This window comes from Nothobranchius furzeri, unplaced genomic scaffold (genome assembly GCF_043380555.1).
Source record: "Nothobranchius furzeri strain GRZ-AD unplaced genomic scaffold, NfurGRZ-RIMD1 Scf054, whole genome shotgun sequence".
NCBI lineage: Eukaryota > Metazoa > Chordata > Actinopteri > Cyprinodontiformes > Nothobranchiidae > Nothobranchius > Nothobranchius furzeri.
In genome coordinates, this window is record NW_027223071.1 from 78296 (window position 1) to 96480 (window position 18185).

The 18185-nt window shown below is 42.4% G+C and overlaps 1 protein-coding gene across 1 annotated transcript in view; it reads left to right on the forward strand.

Annotated features, from left to right (window-relative positions):
* The window catches only part of LOC129161115 (collagen alpha-2(XI) chain-like), a 51565-nt gene that overhangs the window by 16894 nt on the left and 16486 nt on the right, over positions 1 to 18185 (forward strand). The window contains 20 exon segments of the mRNA XM_070547837.1: positions 1726 to 1821; positions 3662 to 4669; positions 5746 to 5865; positions 7224 to 7439; positions 9387 to 9440; positions 9743 to 9784; positions 9917 to 9979; positions 10114 to 10188; positions 10440 to 10526; positions 10850 to 10906; positions 11136 to 11189; positions 11266 to 11319; positions 13288 to 13341; positions 13475 to 13528; positions 13653 to 13706; positions 13812 to 13856; positions 14572 to 14625; positions 15063 to 15107; positions 15728 to 15781; positions 16040 to 16084. Of these exon segments, the coding sequence (XP_070403938.1) occupies positions 1726 to 1821; positions 3662 to 4669; positions 5746 to 5865; positions 7224 to 7439; positions 9387 to 9440; positions 9743 to 9784; positions 9917 to 9979; positions 10114 to 10188; positions 10440 to 10526; positions 10850 to 10906; positions 11136 to 11189; positions 11266 to 11319; positions 13288 to 13341; positions 13475 to 13528; positions 13653 to 13706; positions 13812 to 13856; positions 14572 to 14625; positions 15063 to 15107; positions 15728 to 15781; positions 16040 to 16084 (2331 nt within the window).

The window sequence follows — 18185 nt, forward strand, 5'->3', positions numbered from 1 at the left end:
TTCATAAGTGACAACTAATGAAAACTCCAAATTTGGTATCTCAAAAAATTAGAATATTCTGAAAAGGCTGAATATAGAAGACACCTGCTGCCACTCTAATCAGCTGATTTACTCAAAACACCTGCAAAGGCCTTTAAAAGGTCCCTCAGTCTTGTTTTGAAGGCACCGCAATCATGGGGAAGACTTCTGACTTAACAGCTGTCCAAAAGACAATCATTGACACCTTGCACAAGGAGGGCAAGACACAAAAGGTGATTGCTAAAGAAGCTGGCTGTTCGCAGAGCTCTGTGTCCAAGCACATTAACAGACAGGCGAAGGGACGGAAAAAATGTGGTAGAAAAAAGTGTACAAGCTCTAGGGATAACCGCACCCTGCAGAGAATTGTGACGACAAACCCATTCAAAAATGTGGGGGAGATCCACAAAGAGTGGACTGCAGCTGGAGTCAGCGCTTCAAGAACCACCACGAGGAGACTCATGAAAGACATGGGATTCAGGTGTCGCATTCCGTGTGTCAAGCCACTCTTGAACAAGAAACAGCGCAAGAAGCGTCTCGCCTGGGCCAAGGACAAAAAGGACTGGACTGATGCTGAGTGGTCCAAAGTTATGTTTACTGATGAACGCAAGTTCTGCATTTCCTTTGGAAATCAAGGACCCAGAGTCTGGAGGAAGAGCGGAGAAGCACAGAATCCACGTTGCATGAGGTCCAGTGTAAAGTTTCCACCGTCAGTGATGGTGTGGGGTGCCATGTCATCTGCCGGTGTTGGCCCACTCTGTTTCCTGAGGTCCAGGGTCAATGCAGCCGTCTACCAGGAAGTTTTAGAGCACTTCATGCTTCCTGCTGCTGACCAACTTTATGGGGATGCAGACTTCACCTTTCAACAGGACTTGGCACCTGCACACAGTGCCAAAACCACCAGCACCTGGTTCAAGGACCATGGTATCCCTGTCCTTGATTGGCCAGCAAACTCGCCTGACCTTAACCCCATAGAAAATCTATGGGGTATTGTGAAGCGGAGGATGCAATACGCTAGACCCAACAATGCAGAGGAGCTGAAGACGACTATCAGAGCAACCTGGGCTCTCATAACACCTGAGCAGTGCCACAGACTGATCGAGTCCATGCCACGCCGCATTACTGCAGTTATTGAGGCAAAAGGAGCCCCGACTAAGTATTGAGTGCTATACATGCACATTCTTTTCATGTTCATTCTTTTCAGTTGGCCAACATTAGAGAAACAAACTTTTTTTCATTGGCCTTTAGAATATTCTAATTTTCTGAGATACCAGATTTGATGTTTTCATTGGTTGTCACCTATAAATATCAAAATTAAACGTAATAAACATCGGAAATACATTGGTCTGTGTGCATTGCATGAATATAATGTACAAGTTTCACGTTTTGAATGGAATTACTGAAATATTTTCAACCTTTTGATGATATTCTAATTTACTGGCCAGCACCTGTATAAGCTACTTGTGCAGACTCTGATGAACTGAGAAATTACAGCTTTAATTTGTGTCTGTCTATTTTGCTGTCTGGTGCAGTCTTTCAACACATGACTTTGGTCTTTTACCTTTGGCCTTTGCAGTCTCTCATTCTTTCTGCTTTTCACCTGCTTTCATGAATCCTCCTGCCCCATTCAACCCACTGCTTTGGTTGTTTGCTTACAACCAAACAAAACCTCCACCTTTTCTTTCTTTTTGGTACTTTGATGAGGAGCAGGATGACCATGAATATCCATATTATTATGAGGAAACCACAGACCTTCCCTCCTCATCTTCATCCCCCTCTCCCCAACCTGGGGACCACAAGCAGCAGGTAAAGTGGGAGCAAGAGAGAGGGAAGACACTAGTTGGGTTTGTGGAAGGGAAGGGCAATGAGAGAATGAGAGGAGCATTCAAACAAAAACACATTCTGATCATTTAAATATAATTCAAGTTATCATAATTGCTGAAAAAAAATCTTTGGAAATGTTTATAAAAGTTGTTTAAATTTAACTTCTGAAAGCCTCTCATCACTTCATACTTCCCTTTTATTTAATGTCTCATTTCCTCATTAAGAATGATCTCCTACACATTCGCCTTATTTCATCTACTTGTGTCACACAGGATTACTTTTGCGCCTTGTGATATTTTTGTCCTTATGTCATCCACATGTTGTCTTTTAAGTATGTGTGTTCACACGTGGCCATGTGAGGGCACTGGGGAACTGAAGGTCCAGCTGTGTCTCACACACACACACACACACACACACACACACACACACACACACACACACACACACACACACACACACACACACACACACATTTTCTACGTTTTTTTATTACTCCCTCTTGTAGAAGTAATTTGTCCATTTTATTTTGTTCTTTTACAATTTAGACCTAAACTAAAAGTCTTTGAAAATTAATTTCTGAGAAAATATAATTAAAGTTTCCATCATATAATGTAATATAAAAAGAGAATATGCAAATACAACTAAGTTTAGAAAACCTGAGTTATTTGATCTTCCTTTTACATTATACATAAATATAATTTCATAACCACACAAGAAGACACTAATACTTTTGGTTTTCTGATTCTTTCTGGTGTTTCACACATTTTTACTTGCTTTCCTTGCATGTTATTTTAAAATAAACTTATTCTGTTTGGGTTCTTAATTTTGCACGATTGTTTAATGAAGGATCCTTATTGTCCTGCTACTTACATGTTTGTGACGGAGATTTAAGAACACCGCATGCACTTACTTTAGTTTTGCATCATCTGATTATCTTTTTCATAGATTTCAAAATAGAGATATATTCAATGCCTAGTTTTACATCAAAGGTTTGTATGATGGACTGTGAATGCTTATATACTAGTTTAAAAATCCATTGGTGCTGTATTACATCTATGGGTCGTAAGTTCACCTTGAAAGCTTGTTTAGATCTTAAACTATAATATCTTTTTATTAGTAGTGGCATGATTTACAAAAAATACCTGTGTATGGTCTTTTATCCCACATTTTATCATTTTATAAAGCACGTGTTTGCATGTCTTCTGAGTTGTTTCTTTTGCATGGCTGAAAAGCTGGAACCTTTTCTGTTTTCCAGTTCAACTGTTTCATGCTTTATTACCCAACAGGTCAATAATGTGTGAGCTTTTTGTGTTGTGTGGCTAGTGTGTGTGTGTGTGTGTGTGTTAAACAGCCACCTTTACCTGACCATTCACATCCTCAGTGCCTCTACTAAACCATGGTGCCCAGTTCCTAACTGAACAAAGATGCTGCTTTATCATGTGACAGTGGGAATGGCATTACTGGAGAGAACAGCAAAAATACCAGTTTAGAACTTAAGTCAAAGTAATGAAATTGTATTGTTTATTGTGCATTATAGGTTTGTTTTTCATAATATTGTTTATTTTAGATGTATTTTAAAACCTGATCGTCTGCTGTATCCAGTAATGCCTGCACAGTCTCAGCAAATCGTCCAAGCCTTAGCCATCTTTATGTCACTGTGTCTCAAAACATCCACTCTTGTCTTTTTCTCTTTCTGTCAATCCCTTGTTTGTGCTTTTCATCTCCCTCCCAATCCCTCTGTGTATCTTTGTCATTTTCTACCCTCTCTATGTTTTTTGTCTATGCACTTCTTCATACTAAACATTATAATCGTGGATATTAGAAGAAGGCACCCAGTGGGAAAGCAGCTCCCACTAAATCAACTAAACCCACTCCAGCTAAGTCAGCCAAGTCTGGACCTTACAAACTGGTCGTCAAGCCACCCATGCCCACCAAAGCTATCAAGTCCTCTACAGCTAAGCCATCCAAAGCTAAACCCACTGCTGCAGGCATCTTCTTGTCAAAGATCAAACCAACAACAGCAACTAAAGCCAAAACCACAGCTGTCCCAGTTAAGAATGGCATTGGTAAAACAGCTTCTCCAAAGAAACCCAGTGGTGCATCTAAAGGTAATGGCAATGCCAAAACTGAGGCCAAAAATGGGAAGCTTGTAGGTGAAACAAAAGTTAATGGAAAAGCCTCTGCTGAGAAGAAAACCAATGGAAATGGAAAAGCTACGGTTGGGTCTAAGGTGAATGGAAATGGCAGAGGTAAAACTACAACAAAGAAAGCCAATGGAAATGGCAAAACTACCACTGAAGTCAATGGCAAAGCTGAAAATAAAGTCAATGGTGCAGCAAAAGCAAATGGGAACAACAAAGTTTCTTCAGAAGCCAAAAAGAAAGATGTTAGCAAAGTGGCTGGAAATAAGGCAAAAAGTGAAACCACTACAAAAATGAACTCTGTAGATAGCACGGCCAAGTCAGCTGTTAATGTAGTCGCTACTAAAGCACCGAAACCCACAAAAATAACAAAACCAGAACCTACAAAGGTTTCTGCCACCAAATCTCCAAAAGCAAACATCGAAGAAAAAGCAGAGCTGAAAGAGAAGACAATAGCTAAAAGTGTGTTCAACAAAGTCCCTCCGATCAAACCAACAACCAAAAAGTTTTCTGTCCCAACAAAAGAAGCTCCAACACGTGCCCCTGTTCGACCTACGCTGCTCAGACCCACAAAGTTCAAGGACATGGACAACAACGTTAAGTCCCACCACAGACCTTTCCCACCGTTTGGTGAGACTGCACTGCGGGGAGCTTCGGTCCCAGCTAAGAGAACCGACATTCCCCAACAGGTACAACATGAAGATTCATGTTTGGGTCAACATGTCCAGAGATGTTTGTCCCGTCTTCCCAGTCTGTTTATCAGCCTTGACCATCATCAAAGTAAAATCTTTATATGCCTCTTTATTTTGTCGTGTTTCATGACTAGTTGATCCTGCTTTAGGTCGACAGCCATGCACATTTTGATGATGCACAAGTTGGATGTCAGATTGGAAGTTGGTTCAAATCAGGCTAACAAGCTGACTGCGTTCTCATCTTTCCATATATCCTATCATTCTGACAACCTTCCCAACTTCTTTGTATGATATGATCCAGCGGTGCACATTGAAGCATGGCTTCACTGTTCTTTACTTGATCTCATACTAAAACTGGATCTTAAAACCTGAGCAGCTAGAGGACTCCGTTTTTCTTCTTTATGGAAACAGTTAAAGTAATGGTCAAACAAATGAGCATGGATTTCTATGGTTAAGAAACGTCTTTCTTAAAAACAGCTTCACAGAATCTAGAGAACTTTTGAGTCTAACTTTATGACACTACATAGTTTGACCTCTTTTTTAAGGTGGAAAAATGTGTATGTTCAGGAGTTGATAAAGTTAAATGTGTTGCTGGTTAATGTTCTGTGAGGCTGTTTGTTTCTGTGTTATTTGGTCTTCAATGGATGAAACTAAACATGCTGAAGCATCAAGCTGTAATGTTTCCATCTTAAGGGATGGATATTTACCCTTTTTGGAAACTTGGCTTGTGAGCTTAAAACAGTGAAAATGGTTTAACAAAAGCATGAAAAGAAATTTCAGATAAGAAAAGTCAATAACTGTTAAAATTCTGCATTTGGCAAATTTTAAAGTCATTGATAATTCAATCCAAGCCTAATTGAAATTTCTTTTCTAAAATTAATTTTTACAGGTTTAAAATTGTGAGTTGCCAGTGAAACAAAAATGTGTCTGGCTGGCGATCACAATTTTATTTTGCTTTCCAATTTCTTCTTTTTTACTCATGACCTACAAGCAGATTATAAACTAACCCTGCTCTCAATCAAATCTGCTTACTTCCTCCCTGCTCACCACTTCCTGTCTACCTGACCAATCAGGATGTAGACACAGAATATTCTGAGGCTGGCCACACCCCTACAGAGACTGATTATTACTATGAAGAGATGGTCCCACAGCCAGACGGTGAGGTGGTTGGACAAGAAGAAATACCTGTACAGGTAAAAAGAAACGGACACACATCAAATCTAGCTTTTACATATCTTAGAGAATAAGATAGGATTAGTTCAGTAAAATCCAGGATCTCTAAAGTTAACACAATACAACTGAACCAACTGAATCAAATGAAAACGGTGTACCTGTATGACTGTGAGCCCAGTCTTAAGTAGATTAACAAAGTAGTAATACCTCTGTTCCTCTTTACTCTTCTAACACACACTAATCTGTTAAAGTCACCGATGCCTTGTAACAAGATGTGAGAGAAAACGTGTTTTAAAAAAGAATGTACCACATTCATCTGCGTTTATCATCAGATATTTTTATGTGGTTCTCTTTTTCTCTTAACAAGATTTGCTGTTTGTTCTCATCTCAAGAATCTTGGATGATATTGTTGGCATCTTGAGATGAGAACAAAAATCTTGTGGAAAACAGGTCCACATGTGAGTATTTGATGTTCATATTTAACCACAGAAACAAAAGCAGATGAATATAATGCATTCTTGTTTGAAAGTACTTAACAGAGTACAGTTGTTAATGAGTTACTTCGTTGTATTTATGTTTAGAAATAAGATGGGTATCTGACAGCTCATTTGCAACATAAAGTACATTTGTATTTTTTTAGTTTGTTGGATTTATTTGTTTTGATATTAAGTTTGAATGCTACAACGTTTAGCTATGTTTACTCGGGTAAAAACAACAAAAAGAAAAAACAAATAAGTTTGTGTTCAAAAGGCTTTGAATGTGCTACATTCTGCCTGTTTATTTTTGAGAAAATGTAATATATATTCCCAATGGATTTTTATTTGTAGTATACCATGTATGGTAAGTACAGACGCAAGATACCGTTTTTGGCTTTGCATGGTACAGCAGATAGAAGAAGCCCGTTTTCACAAAGTTTGTTCTTATCTCTTCTGTGATATCTAGAACCTAAGTTAAGTTGATTAGAATGTACTTTTATTTTCAAACTCATCAATAAATATGAATACTCATGGATCGATAATGAAAGGCTTTGGTGAAAACCTGCTGCTGTCAGCGAATATTAAGTACTTGACATAAGACTTAAAGTGACAGGACACATCTGAAAAAGTCAGCCTGGATCAACATTAGGCACTATCTCTGAGATCTACATGTCTTTTTTTGTCCTAATGTCACATTATATTTGCAAAAGGTAAGATTAATTTATTTGAATGTGCTCCTTTCTTTCATACCTTCTTGTTGTTGCTGTTCATCTTCTTTTACTAACATCTTTCCATCCTGCTCATCTCCTTACTGCTTCTTCCATCCTTTTCTTCCCTTGTTTAATTCTTCCTTTTCGGACCTCTGTATCCTTCCTATTGCGGCTTTACTGAACCCATCGTAGCCCCAGGTCGAACCAGCCTTGGTGGGAGAGGAGGTAGATGCCACCAAAGTGGGCGGTGTTGGTGAAGAAGTCTTCACTGAGGAGTATGTGACTGGAGATGTGGGCCTTAAGGAATACGACTATGCCTACAGAGACTACAATGAGCCCTTACCAGAGACCGGAGAGGTCGATGCCTACATGGGGCCCGCCTTGTCCGCTGTGACGGATGAGGGAGGCGTAAGTCATTTTGCTGCTGAGGCAAAAAGAAAAATCAGTTTCAACCAACAAATTGTTTTCAGTGTCCTCCAAGATGATATTGAGTTTTTTACCTGTCACAGTTCAATACAGGAAAATATTTCTTTAATTTACTAAGTTTTTTTTTAATGAGACAGAAATTCTTATTTGTAGTGGTTAACAAGACCGCACTTGCCTTTAAATTGTGTTCCCCCACCCCCTCTTTCCAAAACCTGCCATAGTAGCGATAATGTCAACAAGCTTTGTTTAATCGTTCACTATCGTCCACTTATCCGGGGTTGGGTCGCGGGGGCAGTAGCCTAAGCAGGGAGGCCCCGACTTTCCCCTCCCTAGCAACTTCGGCCAGCTGCTCCGAGGGAATCCCAAGGACTTCCCTGACCAGCCGAGAGACATAGTCCCTGAAGCGTGTCCTGGGTGTTCCCTTGAATCTTCTCCCAGTTGGACATACCTGGAATACCTCACCAGAGGGTATCCTAACCAGATGCCCGAGCCACCTCAACTGGCTACTCGTGATGTGGAGGAGCAGCGGGTCTACACCTCTGAGCCCCTTCCGGATGACCGAGCTTCTCGCCCTATCTCTATGGGAGAGCCCAGACACTGGAAATAACTCATTTTGGCCGCTCGTATCTGCAGTCTCATTCTTTAGGTCACTACCCAAAGCTTGTGACCATAGATGAGGGTAGGAACGTAGATCAACTAGTTAATCAAGAGCTTCAGAATCGGTGACAAAGGGAAGCCTTGGCGGAGTCTAACTCTCACGGAAAACGAGCCTGACACTGTGGGAAATGCGTACCAAGCTCTGACACCAGTCATGCAGGGACCTAACAGCTCGTATCAGAGGGCCTTGTACCCCATACTCCGAAAGTACCCCCCACAGGGCCCCCCCAAGGTATGCGGTCGAACACCTTCAAATCCACAAAACACTTGTAGATTAGTTGGGAAAACTCCCACACACCCTCCAGGACGCCCTAAGGGTAAAGAGCCGGTCCAGTGTTCCAAAGCCAGAATGGAAACCATATCCCTCTGTAGTTGGAACACATTCTGCGGTCCCCCTTTTAAACCCTCCCACTGTCTTTATGGGTGACCTCGCGAGGAAAGTTGACCATTGGGCAGGATTGATGGTTTATCCCTTGAGGTCCACGTGACGGGGGTGAGGTGGTGCTCACTCCTCACCCCTGCCATATGGACCCAAGGGATAAACCATCAACCCTGCTCAATGGTCAACTTTCCTCGCGGGGTCATACCCATTAGGACAGTGGGAGGGTTAAATAGAGGGACCACCACCCCGGTCTGCCAATCCAGTTGAACTGTCCCCGATGTCCATACGATATTGCTCTAGTTAAATTTTACTAGATAAAATTTGTTTTTTAAGCTAAAAATTTTCAACTTTAAATTTCAGTTGTTTCTACGACAAGCTCAATCAGTCAAAGAGGAACACATATTTGAATGCAATTCAAGACCTTGAAGGTGTGTTAGTGGTTGAAACTGACTTTTTCAATGACAATAATGCTTTAGCTGTTACCAAAGTAAAAGCTGTTGGGAATACTAATAAATGTAAGCAGTAGCTCTCACATACACTGAAAAAAAAGGCATTTTTAAGTAAAACGGTCAATAATGTCATTTTCTCAGTGTATGGCTTTTTATTGTTATTGCTAAGCTTTTTCATGCAATAAGTGTTGAAAAGTAATGGACCCGCTCGGTGGAAAACATAATAGTCAATGATGTTTGAAGGAAGGCTTTCATGCCTTTCACAACAACACAGGTTGTAAATTTGTTCTTTTACTATAATACAGGAAACGTTTTAGTTTATTTTCTTGGTGCCTGTCGTATATTTTAATGAACTAGACTTTTGTTTTGCTTTGCAGTTTCCTGTGTAAGTATGTTTATAATGACAGAACCATGTTCCTGGGTACTTGTGTTTTCCCTCAGGCCGCCTTTAGAGGCCAGAAAGGAGAAAAGGGAGAACCTGCTGTTTTGGAGCCTGTGAGTCGCAAATTCTCTTGAGCTTTTTATTTAGAGGGTCTGATTTTGTAAAATGATGAAAACTTTACCCCATCATAAGATATGAATTCTGGGTTTTTAAAGGAGCCAATAATTAGAAGTTAAAATTGGAGAAAGACTCCAAGGTTTTTGGCCAGTTATTTATTCAGCTCATATTTGAGAAGTATTCTGTTTTATTGTGTTTATATTTTAAATTATTTCCTATTATTAGATTTCTGCAAGGTGCATTCTGTTTTCTTTCTTTTTTTAATTCTCAGTTGTTTTATTTATTTTGTCCATTTTAGGGCATGTTAATAGAAGGTCCCCCAGGGCCTGAAGGGCCTGCAGTAAGTCCGTCATATTTATTTAGTCTTTATGAAAATGATTAGACCTTATGATTTTCCTCATTTCAACTGGTATTTTTAAGTTGCACTTCTACTCTGCTGAAAAATATACAAATCCTACATTTCCTTTTCAAGGGACCGTCTGGACCTCCTGGATCATCTGGACCTCCTGGTTCTGTGGGAGATCCTGGAGAGAGGGTAAGTAATATTTTCTTCTTTATTCTATTCAGGGCAGATTTGTGCATCAGTAGTTCTGAGGAATGTGTAATTACTGCTATTTTAGAGCTTTTTCTGCACTTCTGTCAGCTTCATCAATCCTCTTCACCCTGCAGGGTCCTCCTGGTAAAGCTGGTCTGCCTGGGGCTGATGGAGTCCCTGGACCTCCTGGAACCTCAGTCATGCTTCCTGTGAGTCACTTGTACCTTTTGATCATGGGTGTGATTCTGCATTTTCACTAGATTTAGTCGTTTTGTGTTTAACTCGGACTGATATATGGAATTTTCATTATGGTCGCTCAACCAAACAATTTGGTCAATCAGCTACATCTTACAAAGACATTTTGGGTTCTGTTTGTTAGTTTTTGTTGTTCAGTTATATTTTCTCCGATTCGACACACGGATCTGCTTCATATCTTCTGTTTTTCTTCCTTTCTTTGCAGTTCCGTTTTGGGCAGGGCGGCGGCGATAAGGGTCCCGTTGTCTCTGCACAGGAGGCCCAGGCAGCCGCCATCTTGTCTCAGGCTAGGGTCAGTCAGAAACTTTTATGTCACCTGTTCACTGTGCACTTAGGGGATGTCTGATGCTTTACTGTTACCCAGTTAGAAATAGATTTATACCATTTTGGGCAGGTTTTATTTTTCCTTGCATAGAAAAAGCCATTTTAATTAGAAAAATGCACCAAAATACAAATTAAATTTGTGACAATTGAAACTTGGGCTGAAAGTTTAATACAGGCTGCTAACGTAAAACCTACAGAAAATATTTCTGATTTAGAAAGAAGATTTCTGCCACAGATTCCTGATAAACAGCCACATCATCACTATTGATTTAGAGATGTAACTTTCTTTAGATGGCACTGAAAGGACCTCCTGGACCAGTGGGATTCACCGGGCGCCCTGGACCTGTGGTATGTTTCCCTTTGTTTTGTTGTTTATACCAAGAGGTTTTTTTTTATTGTTAACAATGTTTTACTCAACAGATTATTCATGAACTCTTTATTGTTATGTTTCATTGAACTGCGCCCGCCCAAAGATTTCAGACACATATATTTTTTTATGATTTTGTTTTGTGTTGCAAATGTAATTGTTTTCATTTAAATATGGATGTCAACAAATTAATTGTTTCATTTGTTGTAGGGAAGTCCAGGAAGCTCTGGGCTGAAGGGAGAAAGTGGAGATCCTGGTCCTCAGGTAAACCAGTCGCTTCTCCAAACTGGTGTTGATCATTTATACCGGCCACCAATCACAGACATTTGTTTGTTTTTAGGGCCCCAGAGGATCACAGGGGTTGCTGGGTCCTCCGGGTAAATCAGGAAGAAGAGTGAGTAGAAACAGCCACTTTGTTTCTGTTTAGTTTTTATTTGTTGTATTTGTTGTTATTAGGGCTGCAACAACGAATCGATAAATTCGATGAAAATCGATTACTAAAAGCGTTGGCAACGAATTGTGTCATCGATTCGTTGTGTTGCGCAACTCTTCCAAAAGCCCCCTCCCCTCCTGCCCGCCGTTGCGCGCAGACCGCTGCAGAGCCGGCAGGTGTTTGTAAGAGGAACATGGCAGAAGCAGCGAGACCCCCAAAAAGTAAAAATTTCTAAAGTTTGGGAGCATTTTCAGTTAAATCAGGCGAAGACATGCAACGTTTGTAGGTCAGACTTAGCATGGCACGGGGATACAACGGTGATGATGCAGCGTCTTAAACGCAAGCATGTCAGAATCATCAGCGAGGAAGGCGAGAGCTCGGTGTCCGGGTAAGTTAAAAACTTTTCAAAAGTGATTCACCCAAGCCCCGGATTATTACACAGGCTAGACATGCTCTAAGCTCGTTAAAAAAAGTCTATAAAATTGTAAGCGCGACGCTATTAGATAGGCGGGGGGGGGGGACGGACTGGACTCGCGCCGCTGCGAACCGGTTCCGCCGTCACATTCCCGCAGAAACTGGTTGATCACACCGGGGCCAGACTAACATGTGGCTTCACAATGTCCTCAGAAGCGAAAACGCTTTTAAAAGGGAGGGAGGAGTCCTAACTGTTGCTGCAGGCGTGTTGTGTGAGAGTGCAGTTATATACTGGTTAATATATTTTTGGGTTCAGTTGCTTTCATGTGGCCTAATGTGAGTCTATTTGGGATCATTGGAATGATCAGCAGCATTTCTTGATGTGACTTTATGGCAGTTGCCCAGGGCATCATCACAAGGAGGATGGCATTCATTTACTTTTGTTTTATTTGGGGTTTTTTTCAGTCATTTTTGGAAATAGTGATTAATTTTGATTAATTCACAGCCTATGTTTAATTACATTTAAAAATTAGTTGTTTGACATCCCCAATTATAATAAATGTCTACAGATGAGATCAAACAAAACAGATGAGAATTGCCCTTAAAGAGCAAGTCACCCCCAAATAAACTTTTTTTTTGCTGATAAACTAAATAAACGAGTGTCTAATCGTGCTGCAGACACGTGTCGTCAATAATTTGGCACTTCAGTGCATCTTAGTTAAAATGTAAATATTCTGCCTAAAACTGGCAGTGTTGTGCCGTTGTCAGGTAAAAACTCTGCACTGTATTTTAATTTAAATCAGCCACCGCTATTGGCTAAGAAGTATGCTATGATGTAAACTGGTACATTATGATGTCACAATGCTGTCGTGAGCCTTAGTGTGTGTGTATTTGTTAGCGGCTCCGCCCTCTCGGTCTGCCAGGCAACAGCATGTGTTGCATTTTTCAAACATGAAGTGGGAGTGGAGTTAGACTCTGGTAGGGGTTGACTTGCTCTTTAAGCTGTTTAACTTGGACCAAGCATTTTAGGTCACAGATAGGTGTAGCTTAGGGTCTCTGTCTATACACCTTATAAGACAATTTAGGTGATGGCATGTTGTTTTTCTGCTATTGAACTGTTTTCTAATAATGTTGTGTTTAATAAAGTGAAGGAAAGAGAAAAATAACGTTTCCCTAGCAGTTTTTAAAAATGTCCCTATGTAATCCGATTAATCGTGTCGAGACCCCATCCGATTAATCGATTATCCAAATAATCGTTTGTTGCAGCCCTAGTTGTTATCACAGATTCTACACATGCTAACACAGAGATTATAGTTTGTAACAAACACTTGTGTTTTTTCAGAGGTCCAGGATAGCTCTTTGTGTTTTTTTTTATAAGGTCGTTTTGGTCCTGTAATCTTTTTTTGCAAACACGACCAAACAGAATCTTATTTGGGTTGTTTTAGTTGGTAAAAACAAACTTTACATTTAAAGTTTGTTTTAAAACATTTTAATATTGTCTGCTTGTGCTCTCAGGGTCGCGCTGGTGCTGATGGGCCTCGGGGAATGCCCGGAGAGCCCGGATCTAAAGTAAAGTATTCACTCTGTTATCATATTTGTCAAATAAAAACACAGGTTATTCCCTAAATAATAATTATTTGTGTTTTTTATCTATTCTGTTTGGTGTAGTCGTTGTGCCTTATGGTTTGTGTGTTCGTCTCAGGGCGATCGTGGCTTTGATGGTCTTCCTGGTTTGCCTGGTGACAAAGGACACAGGGTAAGTTCTTGGTAATGTGTAATGTATCCATGTGATATCATCGACGCTTGAATAACTGTTTGGGTTTTTTGGAAGTAGATGAAGTTTTCTGTGTTCTGATTTCTTCTGCTTTGGATCTTGTCAGGGTGACCCGGGACCAATGGGACCACCAGGATCTCAAGGAGAAGATGGAGAGAGGGTATGCACTGAAACAGAAAAACATCTAAAATACTTCAGTAATCTTACTTTGTGTTACTTTATATCAGTTTTGTCAGCATTTATTCACTCTTGTTTCTGTTTGTAGGGAGACGATGGAGACGTCGGACCCAGGGGTCTCCCAGGTGAACCCGTGAGTGTTTCCATGGCAACCAAAGAGATTTACCAGCTCATTTTGATTTTTATTGGCTGTGCATATTTACACATAATTTATTCACATACCGTATTTTCCAGACTATAAGTTGCACTTTTTTTCATAGTCTGGCTGGTCCTGCGACTTATATACCAAAGTGACTTATGTACCAAATTATGTGTACCGTGCTGCTGCGGGCCGGCTCCAGACCAGGAATGAGCTCCCCTGCCCCGCCATCACCTGCTGGAGACCGTTGCGCGCTGCTGCGGGCCGGCTCCGGTCCAGGTTTCAGCTCCTCTGCCCCGCTGGGAGGGTTTCAAACACCGCCATCACCTGCTGCAGCCTGTGGCGTGCGGGGTACTGCGGGCGCTCTCCCCACCCACTGGGAGGGTTTGAAACACCGCCATCTTCTGCTGGAGACCGTGGCGCGCTGCTGCGCCCTGATTGTTTATTCTGTTATTATTACCGGTACTTGTCTTGCAATGTGAAACGCTTGGTCTCAGATTTTGTAAGAAAAGTAATAAAGTTTCCCCCCAAAATGTGACTTATAGTGCGACTTATATATGTTTTTTTCTTCATTATACATTTTATGGCTGGTGCGACTTATACTGCGGAAAATACGGTAGTTGAATTTGAGAGTATTGTTTTAGACCTTGAGTTTTCCCTGTTACTGAGTTTTATCTTACCCTAGATGTGTTTCTGTCTTTGTCTTTAGGGACCCCGTGGTCTGCTCGGGCCTAAAGGTCCTCCAGGAATCTCTGGACCTCCTGTAAGTAAACCACACAACACCCACAGCCATGTCTGAAGCAACAGTCTGTATCCTGATATGACGGCCGGGAAAGCTACTGATCCAGAAATTAGGATGTGATGTTCTTCAGTTTCTGCTGAAGGGAGGATTCTGGCAGCCATTTTTGACATCTACGCCATATATTTATATCTAACAGAGCTGTTTTAGTGTAGTGTGACTTTTTTGTTTTGCTTTTATCTTGTTTTCATGAATCAGAATATTACAGCAGAACTTTATAGATATTGATGTTTAAAATGATGGACTTTCTCATCACCAGTGTCTGATTTGCTGCGATTAAAGAATAAAAAGGGCATTTTCACTTTCTACCTGCAAAAAAGTGCTCTGATATAAACCAGTGAGGAAGTTGTTCACATGGGCAGCAATTTTTTTTTTACTGTGTGCTCTCTCTCTCCTTCCAGGGTGTACGAGGAAATGATGGCCCTCATGGTCCCAAAGGAAATTTGGTCAGTAATGGTTAAAGCTTCTTTCCGGAGTATTTCTCTTATCCGATGGCACCATCTAGTGGCTGACAAGCATATCACACAAAAATGCTGTTCCTGTTTTTTTAAGATGGCAACTTCACATTTCTGTTTATAAATGTGCTTCTGTAGCGACAAACAGCAAAAACACGTTGTTTTACGAGTATTATTCTCCTTTGTGGTCTCACATATTTATATTTTAGAGACTTTCTTGTCCGTGAAAAGTTCCTCAACTCTGCATCAGCCGAGGTATTCCTTAAATTTGAAGCACGTACGCGGTAGTCTAACGCTATTGGTTAGTTCTGGTTGGCGCTCAGTTTCCTATTGCACGGCGCTCTGCAGGGCAGGGGGCGTGGTTTGCAAAAAAAAACAAAAAACAAGATGTATCGCTTACATTTTATCACAGGATGAGACAATCACTTTTACGGATTTCTGACAAATTATACATCATTTCTGAAACGGGAAAACTCCGGAAAGCAACTTTAACATGTCATCATGAAATTATCAGATTATTTACAAGTAGGATCTGAACTGTACAACCAGTAATTTCATACATTTTACTACTCCTTTTGTACCTTCCAGTCACTTTTTATTTTATCTCTCAGGGTCCTCAAGGTGAGCCCGGACCTCCAGGCCAGCAGGGAACTCCAGGAACTCAGGTGAGACAACCTACCTGCCATTTGATGTTTTTTAGGAGTAAGAAGCTGCATCACTGGTATCATTGCCTTTATGTGACAGACCGACGTTTCTGCAGTTTTATTGTTCCTGTGTTGCTGAAGAATCCCCAGCTCTAGTGTGCTCTATAGTAATTTACAGGCTGCATCCCCTTTGGGGAGAGCAGTGTGTCTTTTCTGCATTTGCATACGACGTTTAGAGTAAAGAATACATAATTGGTTTTATATTTGTTGTTTTTGCAGGGAATGCCAGGACCTCAGGGAGCTATTGGACCTCCAGGAGAGAAAGTAAGTAACCCAGAATTTGTGTCCTAGATACTAGAATTACATTAAAATGGTGAAATCCTCAACGACCCTGCTGCTAGTTCCAGATCTTCCTCATGTTTAACTATTGTCTTCATAAACCAGAGGCCCCAATAACAAAAATCTAAAATATCCATGAACCTTATTTTTCAGCTTGTATTTTGGACAAACCAGCAGCAGTATAGATGTTAAACTGGTTTCACAAAAAGAATAGAAATACTGATATCCACTACAGCAGCAGGTGATGTCGGACTCACCTCGACACATTGCATTGGCTCTGGAACCCGAGACCTGGAGAGGGGTTGGACACTCTACTTTGCTGGAGTTGCTCCGGGTGAGAGGCGGAGGGCTGGGGTTGGCTTTTTGTTAGCCCCGAGACTCTCTGCCTGTGTGTTGGGGTTTACCCCGGGGGACAAGAGGGTAGCTTCCTTGCGCCTTCGGGTCGGGGAACAGGTCCTGACTGTTGTTTGTGCTTATGGGCCAAATATCAGTTCAGAGTACCCACCCTTTTTGGAGTCCCTGGGACGAGTGCTAGATAGTGCTCCATCAGGGGACTCCATTGTCCTGCTGGGGGACTTCAATGCTCACGTGGGCAATGACAGCTTGACCTGGAGGGGTGTGATTGGGAGGAACGGCCCACCTAATCTGAACTCGAGCGGTGTTTTGTTATTGGACTTCTGTGCAAGCCGCAGTTTGGCCATAACGAACACCATGTTCGAACATAAGGATGCCCACCGGTACACTTGGTACCAGGGCAGCCTAGGTCACAGGTCGATGATAGATTTTGTAGTCGTATCATCTGACCTGCGGCCGTATGTTTTGGACACCCGAGTGAAGAGAGGGGCGGAGCTGTCAACTGATCACCACCTGGTGGTGAGTTGGATCAGATGGCAAGGGAACATGCCGCGTAGACCTGGCAGACCCAAACGCATAGTGAGGGTCTGCTGGGAACGCCTGGCAGAAGAACCTGTCAAGACGGTCTTCAACTCCCACCTCCGGCAGAGCTTTGACCACGTCCCGAGAGCAGTGGGGGACATTGAGTCCGAGTGGGCCTTGTTCCACTCTGCGATTGTCGAGGCGGCTGTTGCTAGCTGTGGTCGTAAGGTGGCCGGTGCCAGTCGTGGTGGCAACCCCCGTACCCGCTGGTGGACACCAGAGGTTCGGGGAGCCGTCAGGCTGAAGAAGGAGGCCTACAGGGCGTGGCTGGTCTGTGGGTCTCCGGAGGCAGCAGACAGGTACCGGATAGCCAAGCGGGGTGCAGCAGTGGCAGTTGCCGAGGCAAAATCTCGGGCGTGGGAGGAGTTTGGTGAGGCCATGGAGAAAGACTATCGATCGGCTCCAAAGAGGTTCTGGCAAACTGTCCGGCGCCTCAGGAGAGGAAGGCAGCAACTCGCTCACACTGTTTACAGTGGGGATGGGGAGCTGCTGACGTCAACTGAGGCTATAGTCGGACGGTGGAAGGAATACTTTGAGGAGCTCCTCAATCCCACCAATGCGCATTCCGAGGAGGAACCAGAGCTGGGAGGCCTGGGGATGGACTGTCCGATCTCGGGGGCAGAAGTTGCTGAGGTAGTCAAACAACTACACAGCGGCGGAGCCCCGGGGGCGGATGAGGTTCGTCCTGGGTATCTCAAGGCTATGGATGTTGTAGGGCTGTCATGGTTGACACGTCTCTACAACATTGCGTGGTCATCGGTGGCAGTTCCTAGGGAGTGGCAGACCGGGGTGGTGGTCCCCATCTTTAAGAAGGGTGACCTGAGGGTGTGTTCCAACTATAGGGGGATCACACTCCTCAGCCTCCCGGGAAAGGTCTACGCCAAGGTACTGGAGAGGAGGGTCCGATCGATAGTTGAATCTCAGATAGAGGAGGAGCAATGTGGTTTTCGTCCTGGCCGTGGAACTGTGGACCAGCTCTATACCCTTGCAAGGGTGATGGAGGGGGCATGGGAGTTTGCCCAACCAATCCACATGTGCTTTGTGGATTTGGAGAAGGCTTATGACCGTGTCCCCAGGGGCACCCTGTGGGGGACGCTCCAGGAGTATGGGGTGGGTGGCTTTCTGTTAAGGGCCATTCAGTCCCTTTACC